At 36.9% G+C, this 19,945-nt stretch overlaps 1 protein-coding gene across 2 annotated transcripts in view; it reads right to left on the reverse strand.

Moving 5' to 3' along the window:
* VWA8 (von Willebrand factor A domain containing 8) overlaps positions 1-19,945 on the reverse strand; it is a 395,340-nt gene that overhangs the window by 311,051 nt on the left and 64,344 nt on the right. For both annotated transcript variants that reach the window (XM_050766153.1, XM_050766152.1), the window contains exons 6-12: positions 17,257-17,421; positions 16,844-16,893; positions 16,000-16,108; positions 13,222-13,326; positions 3,326-3,457; positions 879-1,013; positions 711-788 (exon numbers count right to left, since the gene is read on the reverse strand). In XM_050766153.1, the coding sequence (XP_050622110.1) occupies positions 711-788; positions 879-1,013; positions 3,326-3,457; positions 13,222-13,326; positions 16,000-16,108; positions 16,844-16,893; positions 17,257-17,421 (774 nt within the window). The remainder of the gene's footprint in view (positions 1-710; positions 789-878; positions 1,014-3,325; positions 3,458-13,221; positions 13,327-15,999; positions 16,109-16,843; positions 16,894-17,256; positions 17,422-19,945) is intronic.

Below are 19,945 nucleotides of genomic sequence, written 5' to 3' on the forward strand. Positions count from 1 at the left end.
GTTATACATATTTTGTCACCATTTAAAAAATAATCTATTCAGTGAATACATAATTAGCTCCCACTGCAGCTGAAACCTATTTTGTTTCAATTTCCAAATTACCAGTAAATGTATTCTGTGTGGGGACATGCACATAAAATGAATCTTACTTTTTAATTGACACATAATATATGTACATATTTTCAGAGTATATGTGATATTTTGATACATTCATATAATGTGAAATAAAAAATTAGGGTAATTAAGGTGTCAATTACCTCATACATTTATCTTTTCTTTAAGCTGGAACATTTGAATTATTAACTACTAGCTATTTTAAAGTATACAATAGATTATTGTCTACTATAGTCATTCTACTTACTTATCAAACACTAGGTCTTATTTCTCCCACCTACCTGTATTTTTATAACTATTAATCAACCTCTCTTCACCCCTCCTTTCCCCCTACCCTTCCAGGCCTCTGGAAAATAAATCTCTCTGAAAAACAGCCCCTGATACATTGTGCACATCAGATATCCTAGAATGTACTTTCAAAAGCTCCAAATAATTATAATTGCACTTTAATTGGAATAATTTGATTACTATTTTGGTTCTTTACCTACATAAAAAAAAAAAAAAAAGAGTCATAACAAGAAGATATCCATAAATTCTGCCGATGGGCTAAGGATATATGCTTATAGTCCAAGTGCAGCTAAAAATGAACACTGTACCTGATAGAGCATAATAGGTTCTATGTTGTATCCTAAGGTATCAGCAAAGTTCTTGGCGATCACTGTTTTTCCACAACCCTACAAATGGAAACACAATTATTCAAGGGGTAAGTCAAAATAACCAAAAGCCAGGAAACTAAAAGTCTGCAGTGAGACTGTCATTCTTACCTTTCCTCCAATTAAACATATATCCTTAACCATGTGAGACTGCATCATTTCAGCCTGTAGCTGCTTATGGCTCAAAGTCTGTATGAAACGGTCTGATGCACAAGGTTGACTTAATGGCCTGGTCCCAGCTGGCACCTATAATTAAAGAGAGGTCAATATAACATGGCCAGGCATGGTGGCTCATGCCTGTAATCCCAACACTTTGGGAGGCCAAGGCGGGCAGATCACTTGAGGTCAGTAGTTCGAGACCAGCCTGGCCAATATGGTGAAACCCCATCTCTACTAAAATACAAAAAAAATTAGCTGGGCATGGTGGCACGCACCTGTGATCCCAACTACTCAGGGGGCTGAGGTAGGAGAATCGCTTGAACCCAGGAAGCAGAGGTTGCAGTGAGCCGAGATTGCGCCACTGCACTCCAGCCTGGGCAACAGAGATTCTGTTTCAAAAAACAAAAAACAAATATATATATATGTGTGTGTGTGTGTGTGTGTGTGTGTGTGTGTATGTATATATATTTGTGTATGTGTGTGTAAAACATGCATATGTTTTTCTCAAAATATCAGTAACTTAAAGCATATAACTGCCACTTAAAAGCCTCCAACTAACAGCTTGCTCAATTTAGTTCTTTACTGTTTTTATATTTCAATAGAGCAGCAACTATTTTTTCATTTAACAGACCTGATGATCATTATTACAAAACTTCCAAATCAATTATTTCTCTAAAATTAAAGTCCCACACTGTCAGATATATTCATAAAAATCATGTCATCTTAATGTTGTTTATAACTTATAGTAAAGATGTTACTACCGGAGAATAAATTTTTCCCCACATTCTAGTTGTAAGCACAGAATTAATGTTAGTCAATCGGAATCTCTAAAGTCACCAATGACCTCCTGATTTCTAAAAGTCAAGTCCACAAATCCTTTTCAGGTTTATCTTAGTTTACCACTGAGAGGCATCTGTTCACAGAGTCTCTCTTCCCATCTTTTACACCTACTTCTCCTTTTATTTTTTGTCTTCCCCCCTTTTTTTTTTAATCCTGCCTATTAGTTCCCGAGGAGCCACGCTCTGCTGAGGACTCTGGGTTGGATCATATTATATACCACATGAACCAAAGAATTGTAAGTTTGGAAGTGACAGGATCAGATTTGCATTTGAGAATTTATCCTGGTATCAACATGGAAAGCTAACTGGAAGAGACTAGAGGCAATGAGGTTAAAAGCCATAACCAAAGGGAAGCAAATAATGAAGTCTTTTTCATACTTCATGCTTCTGAACATATTGTTTAAACTGCCAAAAATGTCCTATCCACTCCTCAGCCACTGGAAAAATCCTGTGTTATTCTTGCAGACTTAGATCAAGCTTCACCTTCACTCTGAAGCTTTCCCTATTCCGTCTCCTGAATCCCAGTATTACTTCCTTCTCCATATCCCGAGCCATTCCAATGCAGTCTTAACTCATCTGCCTCTATCCTAAACCATCAGCTAGATGAGCCATTCATCTGAAGAAAACAGAGTAGAGTGGGCAACTCTCGCTGTCTAGAAATCCCAGCTGTGCCATCTCCTAGCTGGTGTCTCTGGGTGAATCAATTAACCTCTTTATATCTCAGTTTTCTAATCTACAAAATGGAGATAATAAAACTTACCTTAATGGATCTTGGGGGATTTAAATCGCATAATATATGCAAAGAGACAAATACAGTAACTAGTATACAGTAAACTCATAATATGGAACCTAGCTCATGGTAGATATAATCAATACTCAGTTCAATGAATAAGTACAGTAACATGAATTAATATTAATAATATCAAATATTAAAACAAAAAAGTTTATCATGAGCTGGGCACAGTGGCATGTGCCTGTAGTCCCAGCTACTCAGGAGGCTAAGGCAGGAGTATTGTTTGAGCTCAGGAATTCAAAACAAGCCTGGGCAATATAGTAAGACTCCATAAAATATGTGTGTATATATATACATAGAGATATATATAGAAGGAGTTGATATATATAAAACATATATACATGCAGATAGAGCTCTATGACCAAATATTATTTCCCTCTTCTAAAAACCATTCAACCGAGTAGATCCTTTTTAAACTGTTTCACATAGCTAAGAAAGATTTTACTTGACAACAGGGCCCTGTAGCAGCTCAAATGTTTGAAAACACTATTTCTTACCAAGGACTCATAGTACAAAATGCTGTCAATAATCAACCCATGACTTGATTTTCCCAGAGGTCAACTTTGAATTTTTGATGAAAGGCTTTCCCTGTTTCTCCTGAATTTTTCCAGTTTGTAAGCACACATGACTCTGGAGACATAGATATACAGATACAGACAGAAGCAGCACTATCAAGAAAGACTTATAAGGAGATCATAAACCTAATTTAGGTCATAAAAAGGCAGAATAAGGTATATCTTAGAAAGAATAAACCTGTGATTAATTACCTTAATGGTCACCTCTTTATCTGCAATCCGGATGGTCACGGAAGCTTGGGACACATGGTTTTCCGTCATCTTCTCTACTCTTACAATCTCTTTAGGAAGCAGAGAGCTTCCTGAATCTTGAAGTTCAAAGCGCTGTAAAATTACAAGAAAATCATGCAATTTACTTTTCATTGTAGCATTAACGTTGGCTATCTGAAAGATTACACCTTAATTACAACCAAAATCCATTTTATATTATTATATAAAAGTAGAGGTTAAAAAAAGTTAATGAGAATTCTTTTCTATTCCTACTAATACCATTCTACTTACAACAATTATTAAAGATGATATAAAAATAGTCCCTAAAATTTACTATATGACAAGAAATGGAATCACTGAATTCCTGGTGAAAGTTCATAGCTTACATCTCTTGATAATCAACTTCCTAGAAAGAGATGATGAGACCCTTCAAAACATGCTGAAATAAAACAAGGCCCATAATGGTTTGTTCTTTAAATCAATCAAAGTTAATGTGTTACCTGAAATCCATGAAAACAGAACTTCTTGGACATCATTCTGCTGTCAGCTATGTGAACAGCTTAACTAAAATTATTATAACAAATTTCCACAGCATATGGTATGGTGCTTTCTACATGGTGGGGTCTCAATATTTGTTGAACTGGATTTAAAAGGCTAGAACCACCAGGCACAGTGGCTCATGCCTGTAATCCCAGCACTCTGGGACGCCAAGGCAAGCGGATCACCTGAGGTCAGGATGACCCTGGCCAACATGGTGAAACCCTGTCTACTAAAAATACAAAAATTAGCCGGGCATGGTGGTGCACACCTGTAGTCCCAGCGACTTGGGAGGCTGAAGCACGAGAATCCCTTGAACCCAGAGACGGAGGTTGCAGTGAGCTGAGATTGCGCCACTGCACTCCAGCCTGGGCGACAGAGCAAAAACTCCGTCTCAAACAAACAAACAAACAAAGGCTAGAACCATTGATTCTTGATATGGCCCAATTACCAATGTTCTAACACTGACTATACCACTTCATTCCAGCTAGTTATATCAAAACTGCACAGAAAGAATACAGATAAATATGTGAAAGATGAAAATAAATTGAAAATTAAGTTCGATGCCCTACTTATAACAGCTTGCTCAATATAAAAAACTGAATTTATTTTTACTATTAAATAGGCAGAAATTAACCCCCAAAATCCTACACTAGTTTTGGAACATTATTACTATAGTGAAAGAGTTGAAACTCAATGAAAGAACAGATCATCATGTATTCAGCAGAATGAAAGAACTCCAGAAAATAGATTTGGGAGGAAGGAAATCATGTTTAACCTCAACATTCTAAACATAACAGCCCAGTTCAAGTGTTCATTTTGATGTCATAAGTACTCAAGACAATCACTAACTCCTTTCCCCAAACCTAAAAAAAACCTGTATATTTGTACTACCATTAAAAAGTTCTATATTTCATACAATTTATATATGCAAATCCCCACAGTATCACATAATTTGACAAGAATTGCTTCCATATTGTAGACAAATAACAATTATTGACACCTTAATTTCATGGGGAAAAAAAAAAAGTTCCATTGTATTTTAAGGAGGACTCAATAGGAAAGGAGCAAGACCTAACCAAGTAATTAAATTCATTAGAATGTAGAACAAATGGCTGGGCGCAAAGGCTCATGCATGTAATCCCAGCACTTTGGGAGGCAGAGATGGGTGGATCACCTGAGGTCAGGAGTTCAAGACCAGCCTGGCCAACATGGTGAAACCCCGTCTCTACTAAAAATACAAAAATTAGCCGGGCGTGGTGGCAGGTGCCTGTAATCCCAGCTACTCAGGAGACTGGGTCAGGAGAATTGCTTGAACCCGGGAAGAGGAGGTTGCAGTGAGCCAAGACATGCCACTGTACTCTGCTTGGTGACAGAGCGAGACTCTGTCTCAAAAAAAAAAAAAAAAATTTAGAACAAAGATTCATTAAATTCTAGGAAAACAAATAAATGAGCTTAAATGTATGTCTTCACCACAGCTAGAGTAGTGTCAATCTAATTTGATACAGGATTGATGTCAGAGGACTCATATTCCAGAAATAAACACTAATGTCCTGAGCCACTTGCTATACTGGTTATGTCCTCATAAATAATTCAAGCTAAAATACTTCAGTAAAATAAAAATAGTAGGCCAGAATACACTAAGATGGTAAAAACTTCAAATTGCAAGGTGAATTATCATTTTCTGGCATAGAAAATTTAGAGGATCATTAATCAGAAAGGTACCCCCATATTCTGTATCTCCAACTTCATCATTTAAGTTTCTCAGTCCAAAAGCTTGAAATCATCACCCTTAACTCTGTCTCAACCCTGCATCCAACCCTTCAGCGAATCATAATGATTCTACCTTCAAATCCAACTACTTCTTATCAACATCACAGCTGGTCAGAACGACAATAGACATATAATTATTTCAGGTTACTTCCTAGCAAGAAGTAGAAAATAAGAGTTTGTTAACTTACCACTTTATGAGCATTTCCTATGAATTATTGAATTTCAATTAAACAGTACTAACATTTTCTAATACACTTTCTTTAGAATTAGGTTATTTAAACTGTGAATTATAATTAAATAAAATGAAATATAAATCACATTGGATACTGGTCTGTCGGGCTTCCATATTCATCCTTACAATTCCCAATCCTGTCCCATCAGGCCATCTACTTTCTTCATACCTTTTTCTAGATTATTAAGCACTGAAAGTGAAATTCTGCAAACCATATTGCCTGAACAAATATGTGGCCACAGTCTCTCCTGGGTTCTTTTCTCATAGCCCCTCAGCAACAAATACAAACCATTACTAGTCTCCTCAGAAGTCAATCTGAGCCCATTTATCACCCTGTCATGAGGCAATCTAGCTGCCTCCTCCACTCAGAACAGAGCTTACAGACACATACTCCCCCATACTTTACTAGAACATAAGCCCCATTAGGGCAGTATTAAATGTATCTATTTGGCTCACTCTAAATTTCCAGAACCTAGAATCACACATGGGACATAGTCAATGGTCAATAACGGCTTGTTAAATGAACAAACAAAATTATTTTTCCTTCATCCTCAAAATCATTGATGTTTTAATCAATTCTTGTTACTGTACCCACTGTTTCAGTAGAAAGGACTTCTGCTTTAACTATGAGTAGACAGAAACCCCTAGAAGTCTTTCTACGTCAGATTACGGCAGCTCCATCATTCCAGTTCCTGAGTGGAAAGCATGTTCTTCCATCATTTCAAACCAACACACAAGGGTGCTCTGAAAATGTCCTTTTCCACCTTAGCTAGGCCACATTTTTCATGTACTCCACATTTTTTGTCCCTTCTGCCTATAAAAATGTTTGCCTCCCCATTTCAAGAAACAGTCATTTCTTAATTATACCTCATCTTTAAGTGATCTATCATCTTTTGGCTTTTATTCACCATCAAACTTGGTTGATACATATGAATCATATGAATCATATGAATCACTGGTTCAGTTTCATCTTCAATTTAAAATGTAAGCCCCTTGATTTTTGGCTTACGTTCCTATCACTCTACTAACACTGATCTTGGTGAGTTCATCAATGACATCCTATTTACCAAATTAAATAAAGTAGTTTTCTTCCTATTTTGCTGTTTCCTTCTCAGTCTTTTTTGCAGGTTCTTCTTCATCTTCTTGACCAGTACACAGTAAGGAACTTCAGGAGTGGAACTTTTTATTTTCTATCTACATTCACTTTTTAAATAAGCTCATCACTTGCATGACTTTACAAACCATCATGACCCCAATTTTCTCTCTCTGATCCAGATCTCTCTCCTGAAATCTTGACTTGTATATGCAACTGCCTCTTTGACATTTCCATTTGGCTAAGAGGCATGTTAAATCAAATATGTCCAATGCTCTGGTCTGATATTCCCTCCACCTCCATATTCTCTATCTCCAACTTCATCATTCACGTTTCTCAGTCCAAAAGCTTGAAATCATCCTTAACTCTGTATCAACCCTACATCCAACCCTTCAGCAAATCATGATTCTACCTTCAAAACATAACCCAAAACCAACTACTTCTTACCAACATCACAGCTGGTCAAAGGTACAATACTGTCTCAACTGGATTACTACAACAGTCTACCAACTGTTTTTTCCCTGTTTTCATTCATACCCTCCACAGTCTATTCACTACTCAGCAACCAACCTGTTAAAATGATCACTCATATAACACATTCCTCAAAACCCTCAAATGGTGTTCCACTTCACTCAGACTGAAAGCAGAAGTCCTTTCCATGGATTACAGAGCCTACATGATCTGACTTTATTTACCTTCTGATTTCTCTCCTAATCACCTCTCCTTCACTCACTCTGCCCCAATACACTGTCCTTTACTGTTCCTACAGTTCCCAGGTGTGCTCCTGCCTCAGCATTTTTATACTGGTTATCCCTTCCGTCTGAAATACTTTTTACCCACAGGACTTCTCTCCTTCAGATCTTTATTCAAATGTCATCTTCTCAGTGACAGCATCCATTCCTCAACTGACATATTATATACTTACTTACTTACTTGACTGATAGTCGCCCTTCACAGAAAAATAAGCTCCATGAAGGTAGAAACTTCCATGTTGCATACATCTCCAGCACAATAGTGCCTGGCTAATTGATTGGATGGAAGGTGGACGGAATGAATAATCTTTTTTGAGTGAATGTTGTAAGTCTTCATTCAACACGGCATCTTTGCAGCATTTGAAACTGTTGCTATTACTTTCCTCTTGAAACAGTTGCTCCCAATGCTCCCTAAGAATACTCTCCGCCATTCTGCTTCTATCTCTAACCACTCCTCCTCTGCCCAGTTTGAAGGTTCTTTCCCTACTGATCCAATCCTGAAATGTTCAATCTGCAGACAGATTTTTCCTCTCAGTATACTTGCATTCTTTCAGTTGTTACGTCCATCCCCATGAATTCAACTAACACCCACATATCAATGGGTTCCAAGTATTTATCTTTAATATCAAAATATCTCTAGAACCAGGTCCATATTTTCAAGTCTGCTAGATAAAACCACCAGAAAAACTTCAAATTCAAAAGGATTCTAGTATATGGAATTATTTAGCCCCCACCACAAACATGCTCCTTCTCCCACTTTATCATATTAATTAACAGCAACTCTACTCATATGTCCAAGGTAGGATTTATGGACATTTTTGATTTCTCACTTTCTCTCATAGCTCCGTTAACCCACCTCATATTTCATCAGTTAGTAACATGTATCATCCTTCCTCTGAAACATTTCTCATATTCGTTTAATTCCTATTTCACTGGCCTATGTCACGTCATTACTGCTTTGTCCAGAGCTAGTCATCATTATGCTACATTGCTTAAAAAAACAAACAAAAAAACCACCATACTAAAATAATTATTTATTGAAATATCTGATGCTCCTCAGACATTAATATTGTAACTTCCTCAGGAGCTGAAATCAGATTGTATCCATTTCTGTATCACTAGATTTCTATACGTACATAATTTGCCAAAAAATGAATGCTCAATGAGCATGTGTTGAACTAAATAAAAATACTAAATGTAAGATCCAAGTTTCTTAGAAAAAAACTATGGCTCAGATTACATCATCAATGGATAAGTGGCAGTATATCCTTTCTAAATCACCAAGGGAACTTACCAATTTAACCACTGTTATGATGCAGTCTTAATTAAGTAGAGACCAAGAGCCAAGACACGTTACTAGAAGCCTAGATGCATTTGTTACTAAACTGTAAGAAAGCATACTATTCTCAAAGTATAGCAGATTCAGAATAAGAGGGTTTTCTTTAAGACATCCTTAACTGAAGGCTAGAAATTATTTCATGACTACAGAAACATGTTTTTAGAGCATGAACATCACATGATGAGCACCATCTGAGGAATGAAACTCATTCCAGCCACTTTTATAGCTTGTTCAGAAAAAAGAAAGGTGTTGTGAATTCTATCTGATTGAATTTTCAGTGACTAACAATTTTTCCTTGAAAATACAGTCTAATTAAGTAATTACACTAAAATTCAAATGGATATCTAATTTGAATGCAACTACACATTAATTTCTATAATCTAGGATAAAAAATAATTATCATTTATCAAGGAAAAGTTAATGTGTATATATACATACCTTCTTAATTTACCATTATAATACATACTTCTATTTCCTATGTAAACATTTTTTCCAAATTTAACAATATTTTATTAATTTTTACCTCTTCTAATTCAAAATTATTTGAGCACATGTAATATTTCACTCATCTATAAATATTTGCTTAAAATAACGCTTTGAGGTAAATGCAGAAACTTACAATAACAAACAGGCCACACAGACTTCCCAGAACAAATCACAAAGAATTATATCAGTAAATAGACTCTTCCACTCCTTTTTTTTGTTTTTTTGACTCTTCCACTCTTAAGAAGAGCTATTTAAGATGCTAATCTGGTTGTATACATCACTGTGCAATGATCTTACAAAAAGAAAGTACTTCATTAAGATCAGACAAATGAACTTAAGCCCTCCCACTTGACAGTTTACTGAGTTACAAATGTCCATTAACTAGTGCTTCACATAATTAAGGTGAGAAGGCAGCCATACTCTTTCTCCTCTTATCTAATTAATACCAATTCCTTTTTCCTTTTCAAAACACTCACATTCAAATTTGAAATCATTTCTGTTCCAATATAAACTCAATCATTTTTCTACATTCCCCTTAATTATGGTTAAAAGACCAAAAAAATGAAGCAACACTAGCTACTTTCTTAAGAAAATTCAACTCTTTAAAGATATGCTAGAACTTTATAATAAATTTGTATGACTAGTTTTGAAATTACAGACCAAAAAACACATCAAAGTGGTTTCTTGGTAAAGGTAAAGACCTTTGTTCGTAACTGACTTTTTTAGACACTGAATATCTTCTCTCCGTTTTTTCACAAAAAAACTTCATTTTATCAGAACTTCTCATGAGTTTCTTCCTCCCTGAGGATGTGCCCTTGTTTCCAAGGCACTGCACATTGGGCTGAGGGGCATTAAAGTTCATCTGGAGTCACCGCCTTTGATCTTAAACACTAGGTACTCTACTTCAATGACCAATGGCCAATTTAGCTTAGAGGTTGATTAGATCAAAGATAAGTTCGAGTTCTCTTTTCCCCCAGCACCTGGAATAAGCCTTGAAGTGAACTATATTGTCAGAAGATGGTAATTTCCTGACTCCTTGAGCCTATGAATTAATCTCCCCATTTCCAAATGGTTCTTAATATCCACCCTCCTCCTCTTTCTGCTGCTGTTCCTCCTCTTCCTTCTCCTCCTATTTTCCCTTTCTCTCTTTCTCTCTTTCTCTCTCTCTCTCATACACACACACACACACACACACACACACACACACACACCCCCCTACCTTTCTTCTCTTTCATCATTGGTTATTTCACTGCTTCCATTCTCTGCTGTCTCTTCCCTCCTTTGTCTCTTTATTGACCATTATTTTCCCCTTGCTTCTTTTTGCTTCTCTTTTAGATTCTGTCTCTAACTATACCTCTCTTCTCATTATCTATTAGGAACAGCTGTATAATAATTTTATTATTATTACTGACATAACCAGTCAATGAAAATACTGTTTCTTTGGATTCTTTGGCTAACTTCTCTGAAAAAGATCCCACTTAAGTAATTAGAATCCAATGTTCCACTCTTCTAAGGTCCTCTCATTATTAATAGATACACAGAGGATGTTCTGTATCCCAAAGATTCTGGGTAGATATGAGGATAAGGGATAGAGAAATACCATTCCATATGCTTAAAGTTGTCAAATCCTGGTCTCCAGAAACTGAAGCTTCTATATAGAAAGCCACACAGCTTAGTGGTCACATTCTCTTTCTTAGAAATCTGCGCCTTGAGCCAAACCATGTAAGAAAAGCAAAAACCGTCTTTCATAAGGAGGAATTAATTTTGGTGAGTCAGTAAGTCTTTACCAAGGGTCAACACTTTAAAAATATAGTTATAAGACATTTTAGAGTGTGATTGGCCTTTTGGAAAACACCACTGTTAACTATACAAAGAGGAAATTATGCCACACGTATTTTGAAAGAAAATCATGCCCCACGTACTATAAACCACTTATGACAAAAAATGAGACCTTCATTAGTTTAAATGAAAGCTCTATAGCAAGTTCCATAGTTTTATATAAAACGCTCGTTTTTCAAGTTAATAACCTTCACCCAGTTTCCTCAATGGTTAACATTTTTTAAGCACATCTCCCCCTCCCTCCTACTCCCCCTGCCTACTTTACCAGTGATCTTTATGTGAACAATTTGAGAACAAGCTGCCGATATGATGTCCCCATACTCCTAAACACTTCAGTTGATATTTCCTGAAAACAAGAACTGTGGCCGGTGTAATTGCCACATAAGCCTCCAAATGAGGAAATCCACTTAATATAACACTATTATCCAATCCACAGACCCTATTCAAGTTTTACAAACAGTGCCAATATTGTCACTTGTTTCTAATGGTCCGGGATTTAATTCAGGAACAAATGATGCATTTAGCTATCCAATCTCTTCAGTCTCCTTTAGCCTGAAACATTTCTATGTTTTTCCCTGTCTTTCATGTCTGAACAGTTTTAAAGAATAGAGGCCTATGTTCTATATAATGGCCCCCAATCTAGAACTCTACAATATTTCCTCATGGCCAAACATACATCATGAACTCTCAGCAAAAATTCCCCAGAAATGGGGAATTTGGGAGGCATACAAGGTCAATTTGTCCCACCTGGTCAAGTTGAAGTTTACTGTAAAAATACCACTTTCTTGGTTTGGTGGTCAACTGAGTCTTTTGGAGGGAGACATTCAGAGATTATGCCAATACCCTGTGCCTCATAGAAGCTCCACCTGCCAGCTTTAACATCCTTTGATGACTCCTGTCTAAATTAACTGCCACTCTGATGGTCGCCAAATGGTGTTTTTTCTATTTATGTAATTCCTTCTAGATTCACAAGTAGGCATTTTACACTTTAAAAGAGAATGCCCATCTCCATATTTTTTGTTCATTCATATCAGTATGGACTCACGGATTCCTATTTTATGCAACAGGTTAAAACCAATTACCATCATCATTTATTTTTATGCTCAAATTGTCCCAGATTTCAGCCACTTCAACCTGGGAACTCCATCATTTTGACATATCAATATCACTTGTTGAATATCTCCTTACTCTCTGGCACAAAAAGATGGTCCAGGCTCATCTTCTACATTCCCTAACCTGATCCTTTGAGAGAGCATGGTATTTAGAAACCAATGTCCAGGTACTTGGTGTGATCACTGCTACTAGAACATCATAGTTTTTAGGCTCTCTCAGGAGACAGCTAGACAATATGTATATGTATACATATATACATACTATATCTGTAACTATCTATCTGTTCATATATATTATTTTTAAAAACCCATGATTCATAATAACATCAATTCCAATCCAATACCTTAAGAGTTTTTTCTTGCCTTCCCCTTTTCCATAGTTATAAATCCCTTATCCAACAGTGAGAAGCATAGCTCTTATTATCCTCAATATATTCATTCATTTGCTCAATCTATTTACTTCTTTGCTCAACACAACCAATCTCCCAACCACATCACCCCCTCTATGTTTGCTGCCCTATTTATCACAGCTGTCTTCTTGTTGGAATGCCAATGCCTCCATGCCTAGTAAAGAATGGAGGGGAAGAGAAAGGGAAGAAATAAGGATGGGGGGAGAAAAATAGGAAAGGTAGGGAAAGGAGTGAGGGGAAGATGGGAAAAGGCAAGAGAAGGGAAAATGGGAAAAGAAAGGAAAGAAATGGAAGCAGATACTCACCTTTAAAACACCTTCCACAGCCATCTTCCCTTCGTGACCTAGTAAAATACTATATGGATAAAGCCACTGGATTGCATGTTTGATTGGCATCATAGGAAAGGAATCCTATGTAGGAGCAAAAATATATAGGAATGAGCAAAATTCAAAATAATCACAGAAAACATCTGAAATGTACATACATTAAAATTGACTTATAAAAGTAACCAATAGGTGTCTGGTATTTTCTACAAGTCTACAAAAGCAAATATTCATTATTTTCTCTTCTCATTCCTTGCCCTTTCCCTGGGTAAGCTCACCCATTTCCATCTTTCATCTATCTTCTATGTATTGATGGCTCCCACACTTCTATGTCTGGTCCTGACTTCTTTCTTGAGCTCTAAACCTGAGCCTTCAATTGTTCATTACATATGACTATATGAATATCCCATAGACCCCCATTTGAAACAGAATACATGTCTCTACCTTATTCATCCCAAAGTACCTGATCCCCTTTTATCCCTAGGTTAATCTCACCCACATTCACTTAGCTTCACAGTTATAACTACAAAATTAGAAAGTATTCATTATCCTCAAGTCCTTCCTCACATTATTTGCACTGTCAATTCTGTTCACCTCACTTTAAAAGAGTCTATTGACAAGAAAGATTAGTGAAATTTCAATATGAACTATCTATTAGATGATACTATGGATTACTGTTAACATGATATGAAGTATGATAATGTTGTTCTGATTATGTAGAAGAATGTCCTAATTCTTAGAAGTTGCATACTGATATGGTTTGGTTGTGTCCACCCAAATCTCATCTTTAATTGTAGCTCCCATAGGACCGGTGGGAGACAAATGAATCATGGGGGCAGTTAACCTCCATGCTGTTCTCATGATAGTGAGTTCTCATGAGATCTGATGGCTTTATAAAGGGCTTTTCCTCTCCTTCACTCCGCACTTTTCTCTCCTGCCACCATGTGAAGAAGGACGTGTTTGCTTCCCCTTCCACCGTGATTGTAAGTTTCCTGAGGCCTCCACAGCCTTGTGGAACTGTGAGTCAGTAAAACCTCTTTCCTTTATAAATTACCCAGTCTCAGGTATTTCTTCATAGCAGCGGGAGAACGAACTAATACATATACTGAAGTATTTAAGAGTACTGACTGCAATTTACTTCCAAATGGTTCAGGAAAAAAAAAAAAAAAAAAAAAAGCACATGCAAACAAATGTAGCAATATATTAATAATGGGTGATTGTAGGTGAGGGGATTATGAAATTACTATTTTTCAACTTTTTTTTACATTTGAGAATTTTCAAAATAAAATGTTCTAAGCAAAAACAAAAAAGATTCAATAAAAGTATAAGATTTAATAAACAGGAAGAGAAATTCTGTTCTGGATGTAAAGAACAATGTCAACAATACCTAGGCTCCCTGACTCACAGGAAACATACATACATACATACATACATACATACATACATACATACATACAAGTTTAAAAATAAGTCTCTAGGCCGGGCGCGGTGGCTCAAGCCTGTAATCCCAGCACTTTGGGAGGCCGAGATGGGGATCACGAGGCCAGGAGATTGAGAGACGATCCCGGCTAACACGGTGAAACCCCGTCTCTACTAAAAAATACAAAAAAATTAGCCGGGCGAGGTGGCGGGCGCCTGTAGTCCCAGCTACTCGGGAGGCTGAGGCAGGAGAACGGCGTAAACCCGGGAGGTGGAGCTTGCAGTGAGCTGAGATCCGGCCACTGCACTCCAGCCTGGGTGACAGAGCAAGACTCCGTCTCAAAAAAAAAAAAAAAAAAAATAAGTCTCTTGCCTAAGATAGTATCCCCACTATCTTGGATGGTGCCCTCTTCCACAAGGTCTCACTGAGTGTTAAAAAAGCTTCCTAGTCATTCCCTCACTGCCAACAAAGGTGTCTTCCTCCAACATAAGTCGGTCACCTTCATAGCCCACCTACTTAATATTGTCTGATAAGCCACTTTTTCCACATCATAAAATCCAGGAAACTTCATTCATCATACAAAACATTTCACAATAGCGTTCTAACTTCTCCCTCTACCACACACACTTGCTTTAGGGATACAACTTATTCTCATTCTCCAAAGATACTAGGCCCTTTTGTGATTAAACACATTTGCCTGTGCTTTGACTTCTTGCCTGGAAGGCATTTCTATCATTCCAGACATGACCGCCATGCCCTTTGTGAAACCGCAGTGGACAATGTCTGTACTCTATCAGATCCCCTCAGATCTGTTTGTATTCTCTCTTGTGCCTCTTAGCTTTCTCTTCCAACAGCAACTGCTGTAGGTCTTTCTAAGAAGACATCCTTGGGCTCTTGAAGCCACCCTTGCACACATGCTGGGAGAGCAGTTAGTATCCAGAAATTTGTGTCCCCTGAGACAACCATGACATAGAGACTGATGGGAGCTAGAGCAGTGTGAAAGCCCTAGCTCCTCTAACTCAGGTAAGGACAGCTCTGAGGCCTAACTCACACTGCAGCACACCTTTTACTTGACCAAGCTAAAGCCTTCCTTCCCTCTGTAGGACTTCACTGAGATTGCATGTCCAGCTCCGACTCCAAAGCTGAAAGCTCTTTAGGGGCTCAGAACATGTCCTTGGTCTCTGTACAGTTTACTGCACTGCACAACAAATTAATCTCAGGTTTTACAATATTTATAGAAGAGTATGACAAAAGCAAACTGAAGTCATTAATCCCTAATGATTAACTTTCAAAATTTTTAACATATTTGGGTATGCCAGTCGTTAATTTATTTTACTTACCAAGATTTGAACTGCAGCTGCTAAACTGTCTAAAGGAAAATCTGGAAGTCCAAGAGTAGAAGATTCTTGGGAACACAGAGTTGTAGCAAAGGACAAGAGCTGAGAGACTCTAGGGGAAAAATGATATTAAATTGTAATAGTTGTAAAACATAAAATGTGTAAGTCTGTTAAATATAAAACACAGGGGCCAATTTAATTAATCTAAAAAGATGATCCCTAATATTAATTCTTAAGGGACAATGGCTCCACATCATAATATCCTACTTAAAACTCAGAAGCTGATTAGATGCAAATATATTCCTAAATTTATCACAATATTTGAGGTTTCTCACCACCTGGTCCAAATCTACCCTGACAGCCTCATCTCTCACATTTCGTAACCCCAAACCTAAACTCTAGCCTTTCAAGAGTTTTTTTATGGCCCTAAGAACAAGGCATAAACTCTCACATTCCATGCTTTAAAAAAAAAAAAAAAAAAAAAACTTATTCTGTTCGAATTCCTTGATTCCATTCTCTATCTGGCAAAAACTTGCTCTTTATTTAGGACTCATTTCAAATGCCAGTGCTTTTGTGAAGCCCTTATAAAATATCAACTAATACCCCCAATATTTTGAAATTATGGCACTTACTATACCATGTTAACCAAAGCTATTCACATATCTTTTAACTCTATTAGATCTTGAGTTTCTCGCCAAAGATATCTTATTAATTTTATCACCAAACATTCTAATACTGAAAAATTCTTATAAGAATTCCAGTTGTTGAATGAATCAATCAATTAATCAATGAACAGACAAAACAAATTCAATATTCAGTGTCCAGATATTTATAAAAATATACTTACTTCTCAGCAGAAACATTGGCTCCAATTGAATATAACAACTTAAGTTGGTCCTAAAGTAATATAGAAACATATTAAATTAATTAAAAAGAAATGTAACAGATTAAGTGCAAATGTTTTATAGACACAATCAACCTTTTTAATTAAGCAGACACTAAATATTTAATAGCAAAAAATCATTTATTGATACATTTCATTTTCTAAAAGAAAAGCCAGCCTTTTAAAAAATCCTTCAATAATGCCGTAATAATTTTTCTTCCTAGTTTCCAGAGATTTTCTTTACTCTCTATTCTCATATCTTTCCATGACCTACTGAGGAAGACATTTAAAAATGCAGTAACATTTTTATAGCATTGAATTTCTTGTTATAAATAGAAAAACTGTTTAAAAAATAAATTATCCTTGATCATACTTACCTTGAAGGGTAAATAATAAATATCCCTGGCTTGAAATCGAGAACGAAGAGGGGGATCTAATGGATTCCCAGAATACCTTGGCACTGGCAAACCCAAGGCGATCACTCGGAAATTTTCACTAACTCGGACAATGTTCCAAGAATCCAATTCTTTTTTGGTATGATCCTATAAAAGTAACAGGTCCAGAAGCTATAGCATAAATGATACAGATCATAATTATAAGAGCTGCCAAGTCCAGGGACTTAGGACTTGACTGTTGAGAAAACTGTATTGGAGAACACTCTCAAAACCAAACTGTCAAGGAAGGCAGCAAAGTGAAATCAAGTTCAGGATGCCAGGGCAGTCTCACAACATGAAGACTGGGGTGTTTGAAAGGGAAAGCAGTTAACACACCAAGGAATAAAGGAGACTTGGGTCAGATCTCCAAGCCTTAGTCAGTAACACAGAGGAAAAGAGTCGGGGGTAAGGAAAATACATGACTAGAGGTTGTAACAAAGGTAGTCCCCGATGGGCAGGTCACCAGCAGAGCTGTGATTGATTACCAGTGGACCTTAAATAGATAATTATGTTTATGGGTATTCCTAGCAAGGCATATTACTCGTAATAACATGTTTTGGAAACTTACTATGTGGTAAGCATATTCCATGGATTTTTCTCATTTAACTTTCACCAGAATCCAATATAGACAATCTCCTTTTTACATGAATGAATGAACTAAAGTTCAAAGGAGTTATATAACTTGTCCCATGGTCCTGCAACTAGTATATAGTGGAGCTTAGAGAACAGAAACAGTACGGGTTTTGGAGTCACAAATCCTGGCTCAACTGCTTGATGTATACTTTTACTAAATGTTAGCACATGCATGTCATTATACCTTTAGAACCTTAGCCTTCTCAGTAGGAAAAATAGCACCTACATTATTGTGACTGCTAGGAAAACTAAATGTGAAAATGTGTGTGCAAACAAGTGGCCCACAGCAGGCACCTGTTAAATCTCATTTCCTTCCTTCTCTGCCTAACTCTATCAATGGCTCTTCACATTCTTCAGCAGCAGGATCTACGGTATTGACTAAGTTTGTACAAATGCACATTTGTACATTCTGAGAGAAGCGTCCACATCTTTCAGCAGCTCTTCACAGCCCACATGACAATATAGAAACTCTTAAGAAGGCGTTCAAGGCCTTTCCTGGCAGAAGCTCTGATTCTCTCAGTCTCAGCAACCAGTGCACGCCCGTCCCCTTGACCCTCCTTCCATGACCCTGTGCTCCAATCTGTCTCCCATCTGCAGCTCTCCAAACACATGAGGCTGCTTCACCAACACGACTCCATCTTCTTGAACAACACCCTTTTCACTTTGCACAGCATAAACACAAGGGTCAGTCAAAGCTCAACACAAAAAACATCTTCATAAAACTCAGATCCCCTTCCCTCATCAGAACCATTTTTGTACCCTTTTACTTTATCTTTTGCAAGCTTCTATCATTATTTATTTGTGCATTTGCTTCTATACATGACTGTCTCATGCTAGCTCCACATTCTTGAGAGGACTTATTACCTCTAGTGTATAACAGGACAAATGTCTGTTGACTGACTGCATGAATTAATTTTAAAAATAATAAATAATTATTTCAATCATATTTTGGTATGAATCAAAATCAGCAGTCATACATCTAATTAATACACTGACACTATGTCATAGACACTAGAAAGTGAGAGTCTACATCTAGCCCTGTCTGAGAAACCAAAAGTAGAAACTTCAGAGAGCTGACTAAATATTTTTTTCATTTACCCAAAAATGTTAAATGAAATATAAAGTTCATACAAACTGAACTTTGTATCTCTTTCCATAATAACAGAATTCTACTATAATCACCTTTATGAAACCAATAACATTTTTGAGATATTAAATTTAGAATATCAAAGCTACCTAGAAATAAATGGGGCTTACGTTATGGTGTTGGAATCTTTTTAGCATAAAAGTTGTCATAAGATGATAGTGCTTTGTGAAGGGATCTTGCCTATATGCTGTGAGGTTCTTATGAGACAGATTCTATGAAGACAGAAATAACATTTACCGATAAAAAATTATGTGTTTATACTGATATTTACTTTGGGAGAAAAATGTAGTAGACCCTTCTCACTTAATAATAAGCATTCTTTGCGTACTAAACCCCCCCTTTTTTTTTTTTGACAGAGTCTCGCTCCCTCACCCAGGCTGGGGTGCAGTTGTACGATCTTGGCTTACCACAACCTCAGCCTCCCGGGTTCAAGCGATTCTCCTGCCTCAGCCTCCTAAGTAGCTGGGATTACAGGTGCATGCCACCACACCCAGCTAATTTTTGTATTTTTAGCAGAGACGAGGTTTTACCATGTTGACCAGGCTGATCTTGAACTCCTGACCTCAGGTGATTTGCCCGCCTTAGCCTCCCAAAGTGCTAGGGTTACAGGCATGAGCCACCGCACCCAGTCACTAAACCTCTTTTGACTCACATATCATGAATTTCTATTCAAAGTAATATGTTCAATAACTTTGCACAGAATCTACTACAAGAATAAAGAATATATCAAACTTTTTGTTGTGAAGTAACTCCTATACTTTAAAAAAAAATTCCATATTCTGAGTATTTTTTTCCAAATTATTTACTAAAAATGGTGAACACTAATATAATCTCTAGTAGCAAGTAGTTATT

The sequence above is a fragment of the Macaca thibetana genome, chromosome 17 (assembly GCF_024542745.1).
Source record: "Macaca thibetana thibetana isolate TM-01 chromosome 17, ASM2454274v1, whole genome shotgun sequence".
NCBI classification, from domain to species: Eukaryota; Metazoa; Chordata; class Mammalia; order Primates; family Cercopithecidae; genus Macaca; species Macaca thibetana.